The sequence below is a fragment of the Microcaecilia unicolor genome, chromosome 10 (genome assembly GCF_901765095.1).
Source record: "Microcaecilia unicolor chromosome 10, aMicUni1.1, whole genome shotgun sequence".
Lineage (NCBI taxonomy): Eukaryota > Metazoa > Chordata > Amphibia > Gymnophiona > Siphonopidae > Microcaecilia > Microcaecilia unicolor.
Window position 1 is genome coordinate 181,954,575 of NC_044040.1, and position 23,587 is coordinate 181,978,161.

At 45.2% G+C, this 23,587-nt stretch overlaps 1 protein-coding gene and 1 long non-coding RNA gene across 2 annotated transcripts in view; one reads left to right on the plus strand and one right to left on the minus strand.

Annotated features, from left to right (window-relative positions):
• Positions 1-6,510, plus strand: part of LOC115478978 (arylacetamide deacetylase-like) — a 43,875-nt gene extending 37,365 nt beyond the window's left edge. The window contains exon 5 of the mRNA XM_030216671.1: positions 5,838-6,510. Coding sequence (XP_030072531.1) covers positions 5,838-6,446 — 609 coding nt within the window. The 3' untranslated portion in view covers positions 6,447-6,510. The remainder of the gene's footprint in view (positions 1-5,837) is intronic.
• On the minus strand, positions 94-19,418 carry LOC115478981. Its single transcript, XR_003943602.1, has 3 exons — positions 19,259-19,418; positions 17,925-17,926; positions 94-105 (listed from the first exon to the last, which is right to left on the minus strand). It is a non-coding gene; the product is annotated as an uncharacterized LOC115478981 (long non-coding RNA).
• Positions 19,419-23,587: the final 4,169 nt, after the last annotated feature.

A 23,587-nucleotide genomic window follows, 5' to 3' on the forward strand; every position in this document is an offset into this window, starting at 1 on the left:
CTTCTTAGTACATAAGTACATAAGTAGTGCCATACTGGGAAAGACCAAAGGTCCATCTAGCCCAGCATCCTGTCACCGACAGTGGCCAATCCAGGTCAAGGGCACCTGGCACGCTCCCCAAACGTAAAAACATTCCAGACAAGTTATACCTAAAAATGAGGAATTTTTCCAGTCCATTTAATAGCGGTCTATGGACTTGTCCTTTAGGAATCTATCTAACCCCTTTTTAAACTCCGTCAAGCTAACCGCCCGTACCACGTTCTCCGGCAATGAATTCCAGAGTCTAATTACACGTTGGGTGAAGAAAAATTTTCTCCGATTCGTTTTAAATTTACCACACTGTAGCTTCAACTCATGCCCTCTAGTCCTAGTATTTTTGGATAGCGTGAACAGTCGCTTCACATCCACCCGATCCATTCCACTCATTATTTTATACACTTCTATCATATCTCCCCTCAGCCGTCTCTTCTCCAAGCTGAAAAGCCCTAGCCTTCTCAGCCTCTCTTCGTAGGAAAGTCGTCCCATCCCCACTATCATTTTCGTCGCCCTTCGCTGTACCTTTTCCAATTCTACTATATCTTTTTTGAGATACGGAGACCAGTACTGAACACAATACTCCAGGTGCGGTCGCACCATGGAGCGATACAACGGCATTATAACATCCGCACACCTGGACTCCATACCCTTCTTAATAACACCCAACATTCTATTCGCTTTCCTAGCCGCAGCAGCACACTGAGCAGAAGGTTTCAGCGTATCATCGACGACGACACCCAGATCCCTTTCTTGATCCGTAACTCCTAACGCGGAACCTTGCAAGACGTAGCTATAATTCGGGTTCCTCTTACCCACATGCATCACTTTGCACTTGTCAACATTGAACTTCATCTGCCACTTGCACGCCCATTCTCCCAGTCTCGCAAGGTCCTCCTGTAATCGTTCACATTCCTCCTGTGACTTGACGACCCTGAATAATTTTGTGTCATCGGCGAATTTAATTACCTCACTAGTTATTCCCATCTCTAGGTCATTTATAAATACATTAAAAAGCAACGGACCCAGCACAGACCCCTGCGGGACCCCACTAACTACCCTCCTCCACTGAGAATACTGGCCACGCAATCCTACTCTCTGCTTCCTATCTTTCAACCAGTTCTTAATCCATAATAATACCCTACCTCCGATTCCATGACTCTGCAATTTCTTCAGGAGTCTTTCGTGCGGCACTTTGTCAAACGCCTTCTGAAAATCCAGATATACAATATCAACCGGCTCCCCATTGTCCACATGTTTGCTTACCCCCTCAAAAAAATGCATTAGATTGGTGAGGCAAGACTTCCCTTCACTAAATCCGTGCTGACTTTGTCTCATCAGTCCATGTTTTTGTATATGCTCTGCAATTTTATTCTTAATAATAGCCTCCACCATCTTGCCCGGCACTGACGTCAGACTCACCGGTCTATAATTTCCCGGATCTCCTCTGGAACCTTTCTTAAAAATCGGAGTAACATTGGCTACCCTCCAGTCTTCCGGTATTACACTCGATTTTAGGGACAGATTGCATATTTCTAACAGTAGCTCCGCAAGTTCATTTTTTAGTTCTATTAATACTCTGGGATGAATACCATCAGGTCCCGGTGATTTACTACTCTTCAGCTTGCTGAACTGACCCATTACATCCTCCAAGGTTACAGAGAATTTGTTTAGTTTCTCCGACTCCCCCGCTTCAAATATTCTTTCCGGCACCGGTGTCCCCCCCAAATCCTCCTCGGTGAAGACCGAAGCAAAGAATTCATTTAATTTCTCCGCTACGGCTTTGTCCTCCTTGATCGCCCCTTTAACACCATTTTCGTCCAGCGGCCCAACCGACTCTTTGGCCGGTTTCCTGCTTTTAATGTATCTAAAAAAGTTTTTACTATGTATTTTTGCTTCCAACGCTAATTTCTTCTCAAAGTCCTTTTTTGCCCTCCTTATCTCCGCTTTGCATTTGGCTTGGCATTCCTTATGATCTATCCTGTTACTTTCAGTTGGTTCTCTTCTCCACTTTCTGAAGGATTGTTTTTTGGCTCTAATGATTTCCTTTATCTTACTGTTTAGCCACGCCAGCTGACGTTTAGTCTTTTTTCCCTTTTTTCTAATACGTGGAATATATTTGTCCTGAACCTCCAGGATGGTGTTTTTAAACAGCATCCACGCCTGATGCAAGTTTTTTACTCTGCGAGCTGCTCCTTTCAGTCTTTTTTTCACCATTTTTCTCATTTTGTCGTAATCACCCTTTCTATAGTTAAACGCTAGCGTACTTGATTTCCTAGTTTCACTTCCTTCAATGCCAATATCAAAACCGATCATATTATGATCACTGTTATCAAGCGGCCCTCGTATCGTTACCCCCTGCACTAGATCATGAGCACCACTAAGGACTAAGTCTAGTATTTTTCCTTCTCTTGTCGGCTCCTGAACTAGCTGTTCCATGAAGCTGTCCTTGATTTCATCAAGAAATCTTATGTCCCTTGCGTGTACAGATGTTACATTAACCCAGTCTATATGCGGGTAATTGAAATCCCCCATTATTATTGTGTTGCCCAGTTTGTTTGCGTCCCTGATTTCCTTTAACATTTCCGCATCCGTCTGTTCGTCCTGGCCAGGCGGACGGTAGTACACTCCTATCACTATCCTTTTCCCCTTTGCACATGGAATTTCAATCCACAGTGATTCCAAGGAGTGTTTTGCTTCCTGCAGAATTTTCAATCTATTTGATTCAAGGCTCTCGTTAATATACAATGCTACCCCTCCACCAATCCGATTCACCCTATCACTACGATATAATTTGTACCCCGGTATGACAGTGTCCCACTGGTTATCCTCCTTCCACCAGGTCTCAGAGATGCCTATTATATCTAATTTTTTATTTAGTGCAATATATTCTAACTCCCCCATCTTATTTCTTAGGCTCCTGGCATTCGCATATAGACATTTCAAACTATGTTTGTTGTTCCTAAGTACATCATGCTTAGTACTTGACAGTATTAATTGGCAATCTTTTGTCTGATTTTTATTGTTATTTAAAGATACCCGATCTACTACAATCTCTTTTGCAACCTCACTATCAGGATACTCTATCTTCCCTGTTATGGTGATATCTTTGAAAGATACCTTATCCCGAACCATGCTCTTTTGAGCGACTGTCGGCCTTCCCCCCATTTCTAGTTTAAAAGCTGCTCTATCTCCTTCTTAAACGCCGATGCCAGCAGCCTGGTCCCACTCTGGTTAAGATGGAGCCCATCCTTTCGGAATAGGCTCCCCCTTCCCCAGAATGTTGCCCAGTTCCTAACAAATCTAAAGCCCTCCTCCCTGCACCATCGTCTCATCCATGCATTGAGACTCTGGAGCTCTGCCTGTCTCTTGGGCCCTGCGCGTGGCACAGGTAGCATTTCAGAAAATGCTACCCTGGAGGATCTGGATTTCAGCTTTCTACCTAAGAGCCTAAATTTTGCTTCCAGAACCTCTCTCCCACATTTTCCTATGTCATTGGTACCCACATGTACCAAGACAGCGGACTCCTCCCCAGCACTATCTAGAATCCTATCTAGGTGACACGTGAGGTCCGCCACCTTCGCACCAGGCAGGCAAGTCACCAGGCGATCCTCACGTCCACCAGCCACCCAGCTATCTATATGCCTAATGATCTTCATTTCTGGTCCTCAGCTTCTGCCTATTTTCTTCATCCATGTGCAGTTTTTCTCCTCTCTTCCTTTTCCCTCATCTCATCTCCTTTCTCACTCTTCTCTCCCCTCCATCCATGTCCAGCATTTCTTCTCTCTCCCCTCCTCTCCCCTGCCCTGCATGCACCCATACCCAGTGACCCTCCTCTGCCCTGCCCTGCATGCACCCAGTTGTTCAGCAATGACCCTTCTCTCCCCTGCATGCACCCATGTACAGCAGTGACCCTCCTCTCCCCTGCATGCACCCATGTCCAGCAGTGACCCTCCTCTGCCCTGCCCTGCATGCACCCAGATGTCCAGCAGTAACCCTTCTCTCCCCTGCATGCACCCATGTCCAGCAGTGACCCTCCTTTCCCCTGCCCTGCATGCACCCATACCCAGGAACCCCCTCCATCCACCCATGCCCAGCAGCGACTCCCTTTTCCCCCCTGCCACCCCCTCCCGAGTTGTTTCGTGAATTCTTCTCCTCCCTCCCACTCTCCCTCCCGATCCGGTCCCTCACCGCCAGCTTGTTTTTTGAATTCTTCGGGGCAGGCAGTCTTGCCTGCCCGCTTCCAGCGCCGACTGTCCTCCCTTGCCGACTCGCGCTTCAAAATGGCCGCCGAGACTTCAGCCGAAGTCTCGCGAGGCCGCCTCTGGAAGTCTCGGCGGACATTTTTAAAGGGCGAATCGGCAAGGGAGGACAGTCAGCACTGGAAGCGGGCAGGCAAGACTGCCTGCCCCGAAGAATTCACGAAACAAGCGGGTGGTGAGGCGGATGAGGAGGGAGGGAGGGAGGAGAGCCAGAGCCGGCTCGCTATTTTCAACAACCGGCTCGCAAGCCGGAAGAAAATTTAACAACCGGCTCTTGCGAGCCGGTGCGAGCCGGCTCTAGCACACCACTGCACAGAGGTTTATTTTTTGCTTCATACTCGTTTAATAACCTGCACCCCAAGCCTCTTGCAATTCCAAAGTTATGGGAAGGGCCACAAAATCAAGTCCTTCCTGCAAAATGCCCTGTTTCCCAAAGAATCACTAAGGCAGATGGAGTGCCAGAACAGGGGCAGCAGTGACTGCCTTGTGTCTCTCTTGCCTGTTGTGATCCTGGCTGCGCTCTGCTTTAAGCTGCATCCATCCCTATCTGCTTCTGGATCTGGACTGTCATGCTTTAAACTGCTCGCTTCAAAGTGCAACACTTACATATAAACATAAGAACAGCCATACTGGGTCAGACTTCCATCTAGCCCTGTATCCTGCTTCCAACAGTGGCCAATCCAGGTCACATGCACCTGGCAGAATCCCAAAAAGTAGCAAGATTCTATGCTACCAATCCCAGGGATAAGTAGTGGCTTTCCCCATGTTTACCTTAATAACAGTTTATGGACTTTTCCTCCAGGAATTTGTCCAAACCTTTTTAAAACCCAGATATGTTAACTTCTGTGACCACAATGAGTTAACTATTCATTGAGTGAAAAAATAATTCCTCTATTTGTTTTAAAAGTATAACCATGTAACTTCATGGAGTGTCACTTTGTCTTTTTACTTTTTGAAAGAGTAAACAATCGATTCATGCTTACCCGTTCTACTGCCTAAAAGCAGAAGGGAAGGAGATGCTGCTTAAAGAACAGCAGTGCCATTGACTCTGTTGCAGACAAGTAGGATGAGGGGGTGTGAAGGGATGGAGGAGTAAGGGGATGGGGGCAAAGAGCAAGTGAGTGGATAGGGAAGGAAGAAGAGTGTGTGCAAGTGAGAGGCTGGAAGGGCAAGAAGAGCAACTGAGTAAGGGAATAGAGGCAACTGGAGAATGAGTGAGTGGATGGGGAGAAAGAATATGTGAGTAAATGGGGATGAGGGAAGCATGAGTGAGCAGATGGGGCATGGGAGAGAAAGCAAGTAAGGGTATAGAAGCAACAGAAGAATGAGAGAATCAACGGGAAGCAAGAGTGAGTGAGGAGACTGAAGGTGTTTTACGGTGTTAGTGAGAGGACTGGAGGAGGCAAGAGTTAGTGAGGAGATCAGAGGAGCTCTCCTGGCTATTTAAATTGTTTTGAATATTGAACCCTCTGTTCTTTCTAGGGTCCTTGCCATGAATTATAACCCCTAACTTTTTATTTATCAACTTCTCGATTTTTGCAGCTACAAGATGATGCTGAAGTTGATATCAGACCTAAGATACAAGCATTGATATACCCTGCACTTCAGCCTCTTGATCTGGACACTCCTTCCTATCAAGACAATGGTCACATGCCTTTTCTATCCAAATCAATGGTGGTCAAGTTGTGGAGTGAATACTTTACTTCAGACAAGTCTTTGTTTAATGCCATGTCTTCCAATTCACTTAAGCTAACTGAATCAAGCCATTTATTCCCATTTTTATACTGGCCTGCCCTTTTGCCAGAAAAGATGAAAAAAACTCACACTTACAGTCATAGCTTACAATCTAGAACGTCAGAGTTTGCAAAGAAATATCCAGGGATCTTGGACCCAAGAGCGGCGCCATTGCTGGTGGATGATGCTAAGCTGTCCAGACTGCCTCAGACATATATTCTTACATGTATGTACGATGTCCTCAGAGATGATGGTGTCATATATGCACAGAGACTTAGGAAAGCAGGAGTTGAAGTCACTCACGATCAGTATGATACATTCCATGGTGCTATGATGTTCGTTGTATTTCCAACTGATCTGTCCATAGGACACACAATGACAGATAGGTATCTGAATTGGCTGAATGAGAAGCTGTGAAAAAAGTCAGTATAGTGCTCCATTGAGCTACCTGCTAATTAAAGGTGATAGGAAGTTCAAGGTGTCTATTTTGTATTTGAAGTCTTCTTTCTTTGAGATTTATATTACTTCTTGAAATATGTACGTAAGACATATCATATGCAGGGAAAAAAATAATGTTTTTCTCATCAATGGACCTCCCCAAATTATGGGGCCCTTTTACTAAGGTGTGGGAGGGCTAACGCGCGGGTAGTAAGCACCAAATCGGCACTACTGCTGGGTTAGCACACTAAATCCTGTGGTTGAAAATAATTTTCTATTTTCTACCACGGGGAGGAGGAGGGGGGTGTTCCCAGCGGTAATCAGCAGTTGGCGTGCACTGCATGTTTACCGGATGGGTACTGCGTGAGCCCTTACCACTAGGTTAATGTGTGGCAGTAGGGCTCAGGCCGTAAATAGGCTTGTGCTAGTTTTAATTTCAGCGCATGTCCATTTCCCGGTCCATTAAAAAAAGCACTTTCCCAGTTGTGGTAAAAAAATGGCCTAGAACATGCCTACTCTACCGCAGGCCACATTTTACCATGGCTTAGTAAAAGGACCCCTAAGGGTTTAACCAAAGCACTTGAGATTTTTCATTGTCTTTATTGATTTTTAAGAGGTTGCATGATGAAACTATTTTTATCTTATTGTCAGTTCTGGTCCTTTTATTGATAGTTACAGAAATGTGATTATTTTGGGGTTGGAGCTTGAAACAAGCTAATAATTTCAACCTGGTTTGGGTTCCACAGAATTCCACTTAGAGAATTCAGCCAATTTTCTTTTCTAGCAGATGGGGGGAAATCAAAGCAGATTCAATGAATTCTGATGCGGATTTCTGCAAATCAGCAAATTCAGGATCTTCCCAATGAATATTTTCTATGACTGGACAAATCCACTTAAAATCCAATTCAAATTTAACAGTTTATGAATTAGCCAGTTGAGTTTCTGAGACTTAAATTGTACTCCCACTGAGCAGGTACATTTTATTAGGACAAGCGCAAATTCTATTATGACAGTTGTATGTACAACTTCTGTGATAGAATACTAGTGTAAGTCTGCCTTTACGCACCTAATTTTAAGGGTGAGCATTTACACCAGCTCAATGGCTGGCATAAATGTTTGTGCTTAACTGTAGGCAGCAAAGGCATGTAAATGGTAGTATTCAATAACTGCCCCCCCCCCCCTCAGGTCCATACCCCCTTGAAGTTGTGCACTCTGAATTCACTGAGCAACTTATAAAATACTGACTAAGGGCAGTTACATGCATAACTGCTAATTGGTGCTTATTAATCCAATTATTAACAGTCAATTATTGAATTAAGTTAGGGCACACAACTGACCTTATTGTATAACCTGGCCACACAAATTTGTGTATTAGTCAGAAATTTAACACACAAGTTTATAGAATTAAGGGAGATTTCCAGGGCTACTCAACTTTGGTGTAAGGCCTTTTTGAGCCTGAAACCTTGAGTGTTACCCTTGAGAGCAGCTTTTTTTCAAATCAGCTCAAAGTAATTCTTGTATACCACTAATATCCTCATTCCAGGGTTCAGTGTGGTTTGCATTCTAGGTGAGACAAAAGCCGATAATGTTATTGTGAAGTATGAGAACAATTAGAGACCATTGGTGTAATGCATGAGACCAAAAGCATTATAGGAAAGGATAACAGATGATACTAGGAGGTAGACGTCAATGGATTGTTATGAAGAAGTCTTTGGGGAGAGACAGGCTTTTAGCCTCTTCCTGAAGCTAAGGTAGCTGTTTTTTATTCTGATGGCAATAGGTAGAGAGTTCCATATTTTAGTACAGGGAATAGAGAGCTGAAAATCTTCTGATTTCAAATTGTCTTTTGAAACAGTGACCCTAGCATCAGTTGTTCTTTCAGTCTGTTAGACTGGACCAAAGGTAGCGAAGTGGTCTTAGCAGTTTAACCCTGTAAGATTTGAAAAATTAAACAGGCAGCTTTGAACCTGAGTCTTTCTGCTATGGGAAGTCAGTGCAGTATGTTAAGATGAGTTGAAATACTAATATATCTATTCAATCTGTATATTAGTCTAGCAACTATATTCTATATGATCTGCAGTCTTTTCTGATATTGACACTTAATACCAAGACATACTACTACTACTACTACTTAACCTTTCTAGAGCGCTACTAGGGTTACGCAGCGCTGCACAGTTTAACAAAGAAGGACAATCCCTGTTCGAAGGAGCTTACAATCTAAAGGACGAAATGTCAAGTTGGGGCAGTCAAGATTTCCTGAATAGAGGTATAGTGGTTAGGTGCCGAAGGCGACATTGAAGAGGTGGGCTTTGAGCAAGGATTTGAAGATGGGCAAGGAGGGGGCCTGGCGTACGGGCTCAGGGAGTTTATTCCAAGCATGGGGTGAGGTAAGGCAGAAAGGGCGGAGCCTGGAGTTGGCGGTGGTGGAGAAGAGTACTGAGAGGAGGGATTTGTCTTGAGAGCGGAGGTTACGGGTAGGACCGTAAGGGGAGATGAGGGTAGAGAGGTAAGGAGGGGCTGCAGATCGAGTGCATTTGTAGGTTAGTAGGAGAAGCTTGAACTGTATGCGGTACCTGATCAGAAGCCAGTGAAGTGACTTGAGGAGAGGGGTGATATGAGTATATCGGTCCAGGTGGAAGATAAGACGTGCAGTTGAGTTCTGAATGGACTGAAGGGGGGATAGATGGCAAAGTGGGAGGCCAGTGAGGAGTAGGTTGCAGTAGTCAAGGTGATAGGTAATGAGAGAGTGGACGAGAGTTCAGGTGGTGTGCTCAGAGAGGAAAGGGCAAATTTTGCTAATGTTATAGAGGAAGAAGCGACAGGTCTTGGCTATCTGCTGGATATGCGCAGAGAAGGAGAGAAAGAATGTTACAGTAATCCAAGTGAGGTAGGACTAACATTTGCACTAGTAGTGCAAAAGCATTTTGGTTGAAGAATGATCTGACTAGATGTAGCTATCTCATTTTGAATAGTGTTTTCTTCCATAGCTTTTTAATATGGGAAGAGACTGAAGAATCAAGACCCCTAGTACTCTGGTTTTAGACTTGACTGTAAAGTTTTGACCATTGGACAAGGGTATTGATGATGGGACTTCAACTCCCTGATTTCGGAACCACAGGACCTTGTTTTTCTTTTTTTTGCACATTCAATTTCAGTTTATTGGTCAGAGCCCAGGTGCTAACAGTAGTCATGCCATTCGCTACAGACTGAAATGTATCATTGTTTGATGCTGCCACTGATAAGAGAAGCAGGATGTCATCCACTTAGGATAATAGTAGTTCATTATGACCCAGGTGTATTTAGGCAAGGAATGACATAAAGAGATTGGATAGGTGAGAGGGGAGATCCCTGTGGGACTCCAAAGTTAGGAGACTAATAGTTGGACAGTTGATTGTTTTGCTTGACAGAATAGCTTTGATTTGAAAGGAATTAACTGAACCATTTGATCACAGTTCCTTCTTATCTGGTTCAGGTGTTCCGAGTAGCAATGTGTGGTCAACCTCATTAAACGCTGCCAATATATCGAATTGGAGAAGAATTACGTGGTCGCCTTTCCATAGTGTTGTTTGACATATGTAGTTAGAACTAGCAGCAATGTTTCCGTACTATGTGACAATCTGAAGCCAAACTGTGACCAGTGTAATATAGAAAAGTTTCTAGATATAGAGTTGTTTACTGACATAGGTTTCTAATACTTAGTAAAAACGGATATGCTTGCTACTGGACAGTAGTTTGCAGGTGATGTTACATCTAGCCCAGATCCCTTCAACAGCGGAGTAAGAACAATTTTGCCCATATCAGGAGGAAGAGAGCCAGTTTTTAAAAATTTCCTTGTAAATGTATTATTACCTTTCAAGGGAAGGAGTTTATATTTTAGGAATCTTTGCAGTTAGAAAATTTTATTAAAGCTCATGAGAAATGATTGCTTTACATAGGAGTTTAGAATAGATATGATGCCATTGTTGTTGGATGGTTTCCTAAAAGTTTTTTCTTTTCTTTTCTTTTCTATATAGTATTGGTACCTTTTCTCCCTTGGCATGGGCATATAGGCAATAAGGTGTGAAATGTGTTCTTGAATTGATGTATTTCTTTTATAATCGCTTGTTTTTTTTTCTTTTCTCTGTATGATGGAAATTTTTAAATATTGTTATTAAAAAATATATTGAATTGCAGGGTGTGTACAAAAAAAGGTTAGAATGCTAGCATGCCGCCTAGATGTTATTCTGAAAACATTTACTGAACTTGCATAACCTGATGTTTGCAAAGGGGGTGTACACAGGGGCAGAGCATAGGTGAGTCATGTGGGATTCCATTTACACACGCAAATTACATAATACTGTAATTTATGCAGATTGCAGCAGCACTTAGTCACACATGATAACTATGATACATTTAAATTAACAGGGGATTTCTACATATGGTGCTGAACATTAGGTGCAGAAAGGCATTCTAATGGATAAAAGGCGCCAAAATAGGGCAGAAATGGCAAATCCACGTGAAAACACACGCGCCCATTTATAGAATAGCACCTAAGTATTTCCATGTGGATCTGCAAAGGGGGTGTGGCCATGAGAGGGGTATGGGCGGATCAGGGACATTGCTTTAAAATGCACGCAATGTTCTAGAATAGTGCAGATCTGCTCATGGTTTCAGTTGGTGTAACTCCTCACACCCAAAGCTGGGCATGGAACTCAGTGTTACATGCTATTCTATATAGGGCACCAATTCCAGAATGCCTGTTATAGAATATTGTTCAGCACCAATTTCTTTTCGGCGCCAAATTTTGAGCACCATTTACTGAATCCAACCCTAAGTGAACATGCCTAATTGCTGCCTGGGAAACAGCTGTCAGTGCCCCCCCTCGGCGCAACACCCAAGCCCCTGCCCTGCAAAACCGTGAGCCAGGCAGGGGGAGGAGTAGGGAAACACGCTCCATGTGTTTCCCTACTCCTTCCCTGCCTACCAATCAGCTCTCAGTGCAACACCCAAGCCCCTCCGCCCCGGCGCAGCACCCAAGCCCCTACCCCCCCCCTCGACGCATCACCCAAGACCCTCCCCCAGCGCATCACCAAAGCCCCTACCCCCTCCCCTCTCGGGCACATCAACTCCCTCGCACGCGCAGCCGCCAATTCTAACGCTGTCTGGCCGCTGCTGCTTCTCCTGTGGAGCAGCAGCGGCCGGTACAAAAAGAAAAAAGCCAAAAAAAGATTTTTAACCTGAAACGCGGCTCCTTAGACAGCCATCTAGCATTGGCTGTCGTCACTGCAGCCGCTCCTCCTCTCCCCTCCATGTCACTGCCCCTGCAGGAAGACCCCAGAGGAGCACAGCAACGTCAGAGGGGAGAGGAGGAGCGGCTGCAGAGATGACAGCCAATGCCAGATGGCTGTCTACGGAGCCGTGTTTCAGGTTTAAAATCTTTTTTTGGCTTTTTTCTTTTTGTACCGGCTGCTGCTGCTCAACAGGAGACGCAGCAGCGGCCGGACAGCGTATTGGCAGCTGCGGGTGGCGAGGGGGTTGATGTGCCCGAGGGGGGGGGGGGTAGGGGCTTGGATGATGCGCTGGGGGGGTAGGGACTTAGTGATGTGCCGAGGGGGGAGGGGAGGATCGCTGGACATGGGTGGCTGCATGGGGAGAGGAGGGTCGCTCGACATGGATGGCTATGGGGGGGGGGCAGGGAAGAGGGAGGTGGGGAGGAGGTCCTGAGACCAGATGGGTGGCTGCAGGGGAGGGCAGGGGAGACAAGGGACGCTGCGGGGGGCAGGGGGAGAGGAGGGTCACTGGACATGGGTGGCTGCAGGGGAGAGAGGTAGGTCGCTGGACATGGGTGGCTACAGGGGGGGCAAGGGGAAAGGAGAGGAGGGTCGTTGGACATGGGTGGCTGCAGGGCGGCAGGGGAGAGGAGGGTCGCTGGACGTGGGTAGCTGCAGGGGGAGAGGAGGGTTGCTAGACATGGGTGGCTGCAGGGGGAGAGGAGAGTCACTGGACATGGGTGGCTGCAGGGGGAGCAGGGGAGAGAGGAGGGCTGCTGCACATGTGTGGCTGCAGGGGCAGAGGAGGGTTGGTGGGGAGGGGGTCCTGAGACCAGATGGGTGGCTGCAGGGGGGGCAGGGGAGACAGGAAGGACGCTGCTGGGGGGGGGGATTACCTTGCTAGCGCCCATTTCATTGCCTACCGAAACGGGCCTTTTATACTAGTATTCTATAAAGGAATGTAGGCATATGCATTCATTCATAGAATAGGCACCTAATGTATGCCCTCTGGGCATCTAAATCTGTGCAGTCTCCTATGGAATTGCCCTTTAAAGTATACACATATGTGCATAAATTAGAACTTCACCTGGGCTCTACCCAAACTCTGCCCCAGAACATGCCTACACATGGGTCACATAAAAGTAGTCATCTTTTTGTCGAGAAGCTTACTTTTATGTGTATAACCCTTAGGGTAATTTTATGAGTCCTTTCACATATGGAAAAAGTGTTTATAAAATTACCCCACCCCCACCCTAGAGGTCTGGCTAAATTTTAGTAGCCAGTATTGGCTGGATAAATTTAGGAGGCTAAGGGGCTCATTTTTGAAAAAGAAAAATGACCAAAGCATAGCACAAAGTAACAGATGTATGGGTTTCTTTCTTTAAAAAGTTCAAATCACTATTTTCAAAATTCATTTTATTTATTTAATATTTATACTTTATTGAAATTTACATTTATGCAAATACAACATAAACCAGACAATCAAACAATTATACATTATATCGACCACAAAAGTGGATCCAAGATCTAGGAAATAAAATTATCAAATCAAAAGACATAAACAATTCTTATGAGCAGAGAGAGATCATGAAAAATCGCAGCCGAGTAACGCCACAATACAATGCCTATTACAACATTATTCTTTCGGGATTGATGGAAATGTACTTAACTGGATAAAGGGTTTTCTAACCACCAGAACTTACTACTACTACTACTTAACAATTCTAGAGTGCTACTAGGGTTACGCAGCGCTGTACAAATTAACAATTAAGGACGGTCCCTGCTCGGAAGAGCTTACAATCTAATGGACAAAATGTCAAGTTGGGGTAGATAAGTTTCCTGAGAAGTGGTGTAGTGATTAGGAGCCGAAGGCGACATTGAAGAGGTGGGCTTTGAGCATTGATTTGAAGATGGGTAGGGAGGGGGCACGGCGTATGGGCTCAGGGAGTGTGTTCCAGGCATGGGGTGAGGCGAGATAGAAGGAACGGAGCCTGGAGTTGGAGGTGGTGGAGAAGGGTACTGAAAGGAGGGATTTGTCTTGAGAGCAGAGGTTACGGATTGGGACGTAAGGGGAGATGAGGGTAGAGAGGTACGGAGGGGCCGCAGATCGAGTGCATTTGTAGGTGAGTAAGAGAAGCTTGAACTGTATGCGGTATCTGATTGGGAGCCAGTGAAGTGACTTGAGGAGAGGGGTGATATGAGTATATCGGTTAAGGCGGAAGATAAGACGTGCGGCAGAGTTCTGGATGGACTGAAGGGGGAGTAGATGGCTACGTGGGAGGCCGGTCAGGAGTAGGTTGCAGTAGTCAAGGCGAGAGGTAATGAGAGAGTGGATGATAGTTCGGGTGGTGTGCTCGGAGAGGAAGGGGCGAATTTTCCTGATGTTATAGAGGAAGAAGCGACAGGTCTTGGCTATCTGCTGGATGTGCGCAGAAAAGGAAAGGGAGGAGTCGAAGATGACACCGAGGTTGCGGGCAGATGAGACGGGGACGATGAGGGTGTTCTCAACTGAGACAGAGAGTGAAGGGAGAGGGGAAGTGGGTTTGGGTGGGAAGACAATAAGTTCAGTCTTAGACATATTCAGTTTCAGGTGGCGGTTGGACATCCAGGCAGCAATGTCGGATAAGCAGGCCGAGACTTTGGCCTGGTTATCCGCAGTGATTTCTGGTGTGGAGAGATAAAGCTGGGTGTCGTCGGCATAAAGATGATAGTGGAAACCATGAGAAAAAATCAGGGAGCCTAAGGAAGAGGTGTAGATTGAAAAAAGAAGGGGCCCAAGGACAGATCCCTGAGGAACTCCAACAGAGAGTGGGATAGGGGAGGAGGACGAACCATGAGAGTGTACTCTGAAGGTACGATGGGAGAGATAAGAGGAGAACCAGGAGAGGACAGAGCCCTGGAACCCAAGGGAGGACAGTGTGTCAAGAAGTAGGTTGTGATTGACAGTGTCAAAAGCGGCGGAGAGGTCGAGGAGGATGAGGATGGAGTAGTGACCTTTGGATTTGGCGAGGAATAGGTCATTGCAGACTTTAGATAGTGCCATTTCTGTTGAGTGTAGGGGGCGAAAGCCGGATTGGAGCGGATCGAGGATGGCATGAGAGGAGAGAAAATCAATACAGCGGCTGTGAACGGCGCGTTCAAGTATCTTGGAGAGGAAGGGTAGGAGGGAAATGGGTCGGTAGTTGGAGGAACAGGTAGGGTCAAGTGATGGTTTTTTGAGGAGTGGAGTGACCACAGCATGCTTGAAGGTGTCCGGGACAGATGCAGTGGAGAGAGAGAGGTTAAGTATATGACAGATGGTGGGGGTGATGGTAGGAGTGATGGTGTTGAGTAGGTTAGTGGGGATGGGGTCAGAGGAACAAGTGGTGGCTTTCGAGGAGGAGAGGAGATGGGCGATTTCATCTTTGGTGATAGCAGGATAACTTATCGAGTAAAATCAAACTCAAACATATCACCACCGTGGAAAGCCATCTGTGGAGTACCTCAAGGATCACCATTATCACCAATACTCTTTAACATGATGATGATCCCACTGGCAAAGTCCCTATCCAACCGAGGCCTCAACCCATTCATCTATGCAGATGACGTCACAATCTATATTCCCTTCAGTCAGGACTTGACAGAAATAACCAATGAAATCAATGATGGCCTGAACATCATGAATTCATGGGCAAATTCATTCCAACTGAACACTGAAAAAACACACTGCCTCATCCTCTCATCTCAACATAACAAGTACAAACCCACCACCATAAACACCCTAGAGCACACCCTCCCTACCTCAGACAGCCTGAAGTTACTCAGCGTCACAATTGACTGAAATCTTACTCTTGAGAGCCAAGTAAACTCTGTAATAAAGAGTATGTTCTACTCAATGTGGAAACTTAAACGAATAAAGCCTTTCTTCCCGAGGGAAATCTTTCAAAACCTAATACAATCAATGGTACTAAGCCATGCAGATTACTGCAACGCTATCTATGTGGGATGTAAAGAACAACTCGCAAAAAACTCCAGACCACCCAAAACACAGCTGCCAAGCTGATATTTGGTAAATCACATTTCGAAAGTGCTAAACCCCTCCGAGAAAGGCTGCACTGGCTCCCTATCAAAGAACATATCACCTTCAAATCTGCACCTTTGTCCACAAAATTATCTACGGCGTAGTCCCAGGATACATGACAGACCTCATAGATCTACCAACCAGAAATAGAAGCAGATCATCACGTTCATACCTAAACTTACATTACCCAAATTGTAAAGGACTTAAATACAAAACAACTTACGCATCCAGCTTCTCCTACGTAAGTGCACAACTATGGAATGGACTCCCAAAAGCTGTAAAAACAATCCACGACCATCTAAACTTCAGAAAATCACTAAAAAACAATCTCTTCAAAAAGGCTTACCCCCACCAATCCAACATAACTCCCAACACCCAGCAACACAGCACAACCAATGATCGTAATGGACAACATACAATCTTCATCCCCTTTCGACCTTCAAGGTGCCTGACACACACCTACCTCATTCGACCACTATACAACCTATATTTGTTATCTACCAACTGGTGAACGCCTTTACAGTATTATGTAAGCCACATTGAGCCTGCAAATAGGTGGGAAAATGTGGGGTACAAATGTAACAAATAATAAAAATAAATCCACTAGTTATTGTAAAACACTGTAGACTATGCTAAATACTGATTGAACTTCTTCCTCTGCATTACTGATCCTAAATTTAATTTCATATGGGGGTTTCTGGCTTCACCTTCTATTAACACCTTTTCTAGTCTATTTATAACCACCTCTCTCCTACAAAGTAACATAGTAAATGGTAGCAGATAAAGACCATAGGATAGTGAGGGAAAAATACCAAAGAAATAATGAAAATTAGGTTAAAGAACCTTCAGTGGCGTAGCAAGGGCGGGGCGGTGGGGGCAGTCTGCCCCGGGTGTCAACGGGTGGGGGGGGTGTTCCGTCCATCCCCCGGTGTGGCACGGCACCCCCCCTGGTGTGGACCCCCCCCCCCCCCCCGGCGTAGCGCCTCTCACTCCTCCCCCCATCCGACAGTCCCCACCTGCCTGTCAGCTGAGCTTGGTGCACCCAGCACCTCGAATCTGCAGCGCTGCTGACTGTAAAAGAAGAAAATTGTCTCGTCGTTGGCCCTTCACTCACTGTGTCCCGCCCTTGAGGAAATAGGAAGTTACATCAGAGGGCGGGACACAGTGAGTGAAGGGCCAACGACGAGACAATTTTCTTCTTTTACAGTCAGCAGCGCTGCAGATTTGAGGTGCCGGGTGCACGGAGCTCAGTTGATAGGCAGGTGGGGACTGTCGGATGGGGGGGAAGTGAGAGGCGCTGCGCCGGGGAGGGTCCACGCCAGGGGGGTGCCGTGTTGCACTGCACCTGGGGGGGGGGAGTGCGCATGCAGCGGCGATCCGCCCTGGGTGTCAGCCAACCACGGAACGCCACTGAGAACCTTGGGACCGATATTCAGCCGGCGTCGGACAGAGTTTTTGCTGTCTGCCACCAGTGTTAAACCTGGATATTCAATGCTGGGTCATTTCTAGTAGCATTTAATATCTGATTTGTTTAACCTCTAAAACGTTAACTGGCTATGCCGATATTCAGTGCTAACTGGTTAACCTTTTAGCAGTTAAAGATAGGACAGCTATTTATGCGGTCCTATTTGGCCACTCAACTTATCCAGTTAGGCGCTGAATATCGGCACCTAACTGGATAAGTCACGTGATATAGCAGGTTATGTGTTACATGTTATCCAAAAATGTTCAGCAGAGAGAGCCAGTTAATGGCACAGAGAATAATACACAATGTTTTAACCAAACCACAAATAAAGATGGCACAGAGGATAAGACTCAACGTGGCCATGTTGCAGCAGTGATAACTGCGTCAGGAGTTGTGCAATACAACAGTTATGTCACACAGGTTTAATTGTGAGCTTCTGTTTGTAATAATCCAAATCACGAGGGCACTAAGGAACATATTATCGTGTGGAGTGGAAGATTTAACCCGCTGTTATGCCCAACCTGATATTTTCATTTATGAAACTTACTAGCAAAGGGGTAATTTTATAACAGGTCGCTTAGATTTGGAAGTTGAGAAAGTGTCTATTTTTGGCAGAGGCGTAGGCTAGGTGGGGCGCCAGGGGAGCGACCACTCCCCCAAATGGAATTTGGGTTGGTACTGACGCCTATTTTTCAGGCGGTCCGTTGCACCTACGCAGTGCATGTGCCTCTCTGCTCCCCCTGGTTTCACAACCTGGCTACACTTCTGATTTCTAGCCTATTTTATAAAGACCCACAGGCGCCTCACGTGAGTCAGGGTAAACCAGCGAAAACTGTGGCTGCACGAAGCTGTGGACATTTATACTTTGGAGCTGGTGTAAATGTTAGCAGGTAAAGTATGGGTGACTAGAAAATAATACAGGGACAAAATTTGTCTCCGTCCCCGCCCCGTCCCGTCCCCATGGGTTCTGTCTCTGTCCCCATAGGTTCTGCCTCCATTTCCGCCATATCCCCGCAGGCCCTGTCTCCATCCCCGCCCCATCCCCGCAGGTTCTGTCCCCGTCCCCGTGGGCTCTGTCCTCATCTGCAGAAGCCTTGAACACATGATTTTATATTTAAATCTTTTTATTACAGTATAAAAAGGAACAATATGCTGTGCAACTGTTGTGTATAAATTACAAATAGAGAACAACAATAACAATGAGCAACTATAATAACTCTCCTTCCCACCACCAACCTCTACCCTTCCAACCCCAACAATAGGTGATGTGTACTACACCAAGGAATCCTAATTCACACTGTTAAAATGTCCAGGGGTATAAAATACAACCCGTCTTATATGCCCTGGAGGTGAAAATATGTCCTATAAAGTACTGTTATGGTTTTTTAATCTGTGGATAAATAAGAAGTCATCGACAATCTCAGGATTCAGTCTAGCTCTCCTGTCTTCCACAGTCCCTCCTGCAAAAGAAGATGTCTTCTTAGAAGATGTGCTGGTAGCAGGATGTACAGGATCCCCCATGCAAATTTTGTTAGTTGTGGCCAGTATGTTTGCTTGTTTTTCTGAAAAATCAAAATATCTTCGTAGGCATCACTTAAACATAAATAACAGTCCAGTTCATTAACAGGCTTCAAAGTAGAAAATGACACGGGGACAAAGTTTGTCCCCTGTCCCCATTCCTGTGGGCTCTGTCCCCATCCCCGTGGGATCTGTCCCCGTCCCCACCCCATTCCCATGGGATCTGTCCCCGCCCAGTCCCCATGAGCTCTGTCCCCGTCTCCATCCCTGCAGTTACTGCGGTTCCCCATCCCCGTGTCATTCTCTAATACATTTCATAAGCAATACATGTACACTGTGACTCTGCTCGCACTCTACCCAAACTCTGGGGCTCCTTTAGGGGTCCTTTTACTAAGCTGCAGTAAAAAGTTGCCTGCTGTAGTGTAGGCATGTGTATTAGGCGTGTGCTGGGCCAGTTTTTACCGCATCTGCAAAAAAGGGTTTTCTTAAAAAATGTGACGGGAAAACTGAAACTAGCGCACATCTAAAACCAGCCTGAACCCTAAAGGTCACCCATTGATTTAGCGGTAAGGGCTCATGTACTACACATGAGGTGACCATGCGCCAGCCGCTGATTACCACCAGAAACGGCATGCGTGGGAGGAAATAAATAAATAATTTATCCAGGCACTATGGGCGTGTGCCAAATCTGAAATTAGTGCTAGGGGGCATGCTGGCCTGGCGGTAGTCTCATTTGAATGCATGCTGGACGTGCGTAGAGACTACCACACTTAGTAAAAGGGCCCTTTCCTAAGCTGCTCAAGCATTACCACGTGCTTATCGCAGGTTAAAATCCACTGTTGTGAGGCACACGCAGGTGTCCCACAGTGGTTTTCAGATCTATATCTGCTTCCCACATGCTAAAAATTACTTTTTATTGTTTAGCGCTGGGGGCGTTTGGGGGAAGAGAGTAGGCGTGTCAGGTGCTAATCAGTTAGCACAACTACTTCACTGCACACTAATCGATTAGCATTACCACCTAGAAAATAGGTGTTTGTAAGGATTCCTGTGCTAATGGCCATGCGCTAATTGGGAAATTAGCACGTGGCCATTAATTGAGGAAATAGAAAATGCAGCCATTTTACAGCCACGTTAAAAGTGGCCTCAGCGTGCGGGAAGCCCATGTGCTAGTCATAGCACAGGTCACTTTGGCGCGGCTTAGTAAAAAGGCCCCTCTGCTTGTTGAATAAAAGAATATGCTGTTTTCTCACCATGCATAATTTTATTCATGTAAGCTCCGGGGTTATATTTTTAAAGGGCAGAAAAAAGCGTATACAATTCCTTCCTGAATGTATTCCATATTATGCTCCCTAGTTTATGGTTCAGTCTCTGTCAGTGGAACATTATTGGCAGAACATGTGTCTCGTTATTTAAACTGAGTAATGCATTGCCCACATATTTGTTCTATCAAGCTCTTGGCAGCTACTCAAGGCACATACAACATTCACTCTTTGCTCTTGCAAAATTTCAGTTTGTTCTTGCTCAGAGAGAGTAAACAACAGTAACCCTGGTCACCAGAAACTCCATGAACAGAATTGTACAACTTTGTGCTGGGATTGGCTATTACTGTACAATAGAAACCATAGGATGAAATGAATTCACAGTGTTTTATTGTAGAAGATAAATGACTCGGGAGCAATTTTTAAAATGATCGGAAAGCATGGAAGTTCATGGGTGCTTTGTATCTGATGGTCTGCAAGCCAGTTTTGAAAGGTAAACTCCCAGCAGAGTTTCTCTTTGTTAAATTTGAACTGGCACAAACTTTGCACCTTCTCTGGATCAGATACAAAAGGATGCAGTGTAAAATAGGAATGAAGGTTTCAAAATGAAAATCCTGAACACACTTTTTCTTCCCTGCCATGTTTCTATCTACCCATCCCTTTCCCTTTATGCAGTTGACAAAAATACACCCTTTGTGGAATAGTGCATGCAATTTTGGCTGATGTGGGACAGGCAATTTTCAGCACTGGGAGTTCACCTGGATAGTTGTTTTATTACCTGGGCAATTTTTTTGAAATTTGCCGTCCCATTGCAAATGTAACTAAAGGGGGGATTTATCAATGTGGGCTACTGTTAAGCCGGGTTATTTTAAAACAGATTGTGTTATTTTTCTACATTAGGTGATTCTAGCACAGGATCTTGTTTGATGCAATGACACTCTCGTGAAAACGTAACCTGACTTCAGTGGCGTTCCTAGGGGGGGAGCGGTGGGTGCGGTCCGCCCGGGGTGCACGCCGCTGGGGGGGTGCTGCGCGCCTGTCCTCCATTGGTCCATGCTTCTTCTCTGCCCCGGAATAGGTTACTTCCTGTTCCGGGGCAGAGAAGATGCATGGACCAACGGAAGGCAGGTGCATGCGGCACCCCCCCCCCCCCCAGCGGCGTGCACCCGGCCGGGGGGGATTCCTTCGCGGGGGTGTCCTTTCGCCAGGGGGGGGTCCACGCTGCATCGGGGGAGCGCTGCACCCGGGGGGGCGGGGTGCATCGGCGATCCGCCCCGGGTGCCAGCCCCCCCAGGAATGCCACTGCCTGACTTAACAGTAACCTACACTGATAACTTCTTCCCTAAAGGTGAATTGTGTCTTGAGTCTGCATCATTTGCTTTACATTACTCTTCTTTTTATTTATTTACCCCCTTGTTTACTAAGCCATGCTAGCGGCTGCTCTGTGGTAATGCTGACGCAGCCCATTCAAGGTGAATGGGCTGTGTCGGCATTAGTGCGCTGTTTAGTCAACAGGGAGATTAATTTTTGGCAATGGAGTACTATTTTATTTATAAAAAGATAAAACATTGTTTAAAAGATACCGTAAAGAAAATTTAAAAATTCCTACAGATGCTATGCCTCCAATAAATAAAATTTATTATATTGAAAATTCCAGAGGGGAAGCGGGAAAGACGGGAACCGAGGGTGAAGGTCATATTGATTTAAATAATGTTTCGCTTTTATTAGAACAATCTTTGGAAAATGTAACACAAAGAGCTACTCTTCTAGTATCGTTTGTGTTTGAGCAGGATTTCAATTCTATTATGAGATTGTACTTCAGAAATGCAAAATCTCTTTTTGGAGGAGAGCAAGTGTGGATTTATCCCGATGTCACCAAACAAACTCAGCAAAAGAGAAAGGCATTTCTTGCTCTGAAAAAAGGGACATTGGAAGTTGGGGGTTCCTTTTTCTTAGCATACCCATGTAAATGTATTGTAAAGCTGGGATCAACAAAATATGTGTTTTATTCACCAGAACAGCTCAAGTCATTTGTAGACATGAGACAACTGAAATGATAGTAGAATGAGAGATATGCAACCTTGTTTAATTACAATAATATATGATAAGTAATCTTCTCTTTTCATTAGCCCCATTGTATTATAGTTTGTGGTCTAAGGAAGCATGACAGTTTATTTTGTTGATTTTACTCATGCTTTTTGTAAAATATTATTGCTGTATTTCAATGACCTTTGTCGCTGTTTAAGAGGTTGAAATAAAGAAATATATTAATCACAAAAAAAAAAAAAGATAAAACATGCCAGAAGGGACCTTTTAGGTTGCTTTTAATTTCTGTTTTCTCATTAGGTCTTAACTAAAACAAGGGAAGTATGGGATATTAATATTTAAACTTTAATATTAATAATATTATGGGATATTAATATCTAATATTTAAATAACTTTGGCTGACCTTTACTGAATTCCCCTCATCTGTGTAGATGTAGAACTTGGCAGTATTCATTGACCATATCAGATTGGCTAGGGGTTTATTAAACAAACAAACAAATAAACAAACAAAAAAAGCAACAGTATGGATCTTTGTTAGTGTTCAAGGTGGTGATGAGGTGCTTCTGAACTGTTGTCAGTTTGATAGATTCTGAACCAGGCAAGTTCTGTGCCAGTGATAATTGTTTCTGCCAGTCATGGTAAATGATAATGTGGACTACGTCTCCCACACTCCCGCCAAAGCGGGAAAGTCTCTCACTGAGACAGGGAATCGTTTTTTCTCTCACTGCCACCACCGCTGTTGCTGCTCCCAATGAGAAGCAGCGGTGGCAAAACAACAAGAAAAAAGCAAGCACAGGGCTGCAGGAGCCTTCAGGCATGTGCTGTCAGTTCTGCTCATCCTCTGCCCCTGGAACTGGAAGTTGACGTCAGCGGGGGTGGAGGACCAGCAGAGCCAACAACGCATGCCTGAAGACTGCTGCGGCCCTGCGCTTACTTTTTTTTTGTGGCCACTGCCAAGGAGGCAGTGGTGTGCTGGTAAATTTTTAACAACAGGCTCTCTCCCTGGTCTACCTCTGTGCCCCCCCCCCCCCCCCCCCCGTCCACCTCTGTGCCCCCCCCAACAAATTGCAGAGTGGCTATACCCGGGGAGAGAGCGTGCTTTCAAACAATCCTTACATCCAAATTTACCTTCTTTTAATGTAAAAAAAAAATCCTTTATCCTCCATATTGAAAATGTGACCATACCATGACTCTTCGGTTATGCTTAACTGGATTTCTTGAAAGGATTATATAAATTTAGGATGCAGGACTAGGGACACACACATACACATATTTAGTCAATATCATAATTCTTCATGTACAGCCACAAAACAACCTTTTAGGGTGGGTAGTGTTCACAATGAGCTGCTTTTATTATCGACCAGATACAGATAAGAGTTTTCAGTTTTGGCACAGTATAATTTATCACAAGAACAAAACATAAGAAAACCAATGGGCTGCATTAGGGGCTTATGGCCCATTTATGTTTAAGCAAAAGAAATCTGCATGAAACAAAATAGTAATTATTATTTTGACTAATAAAA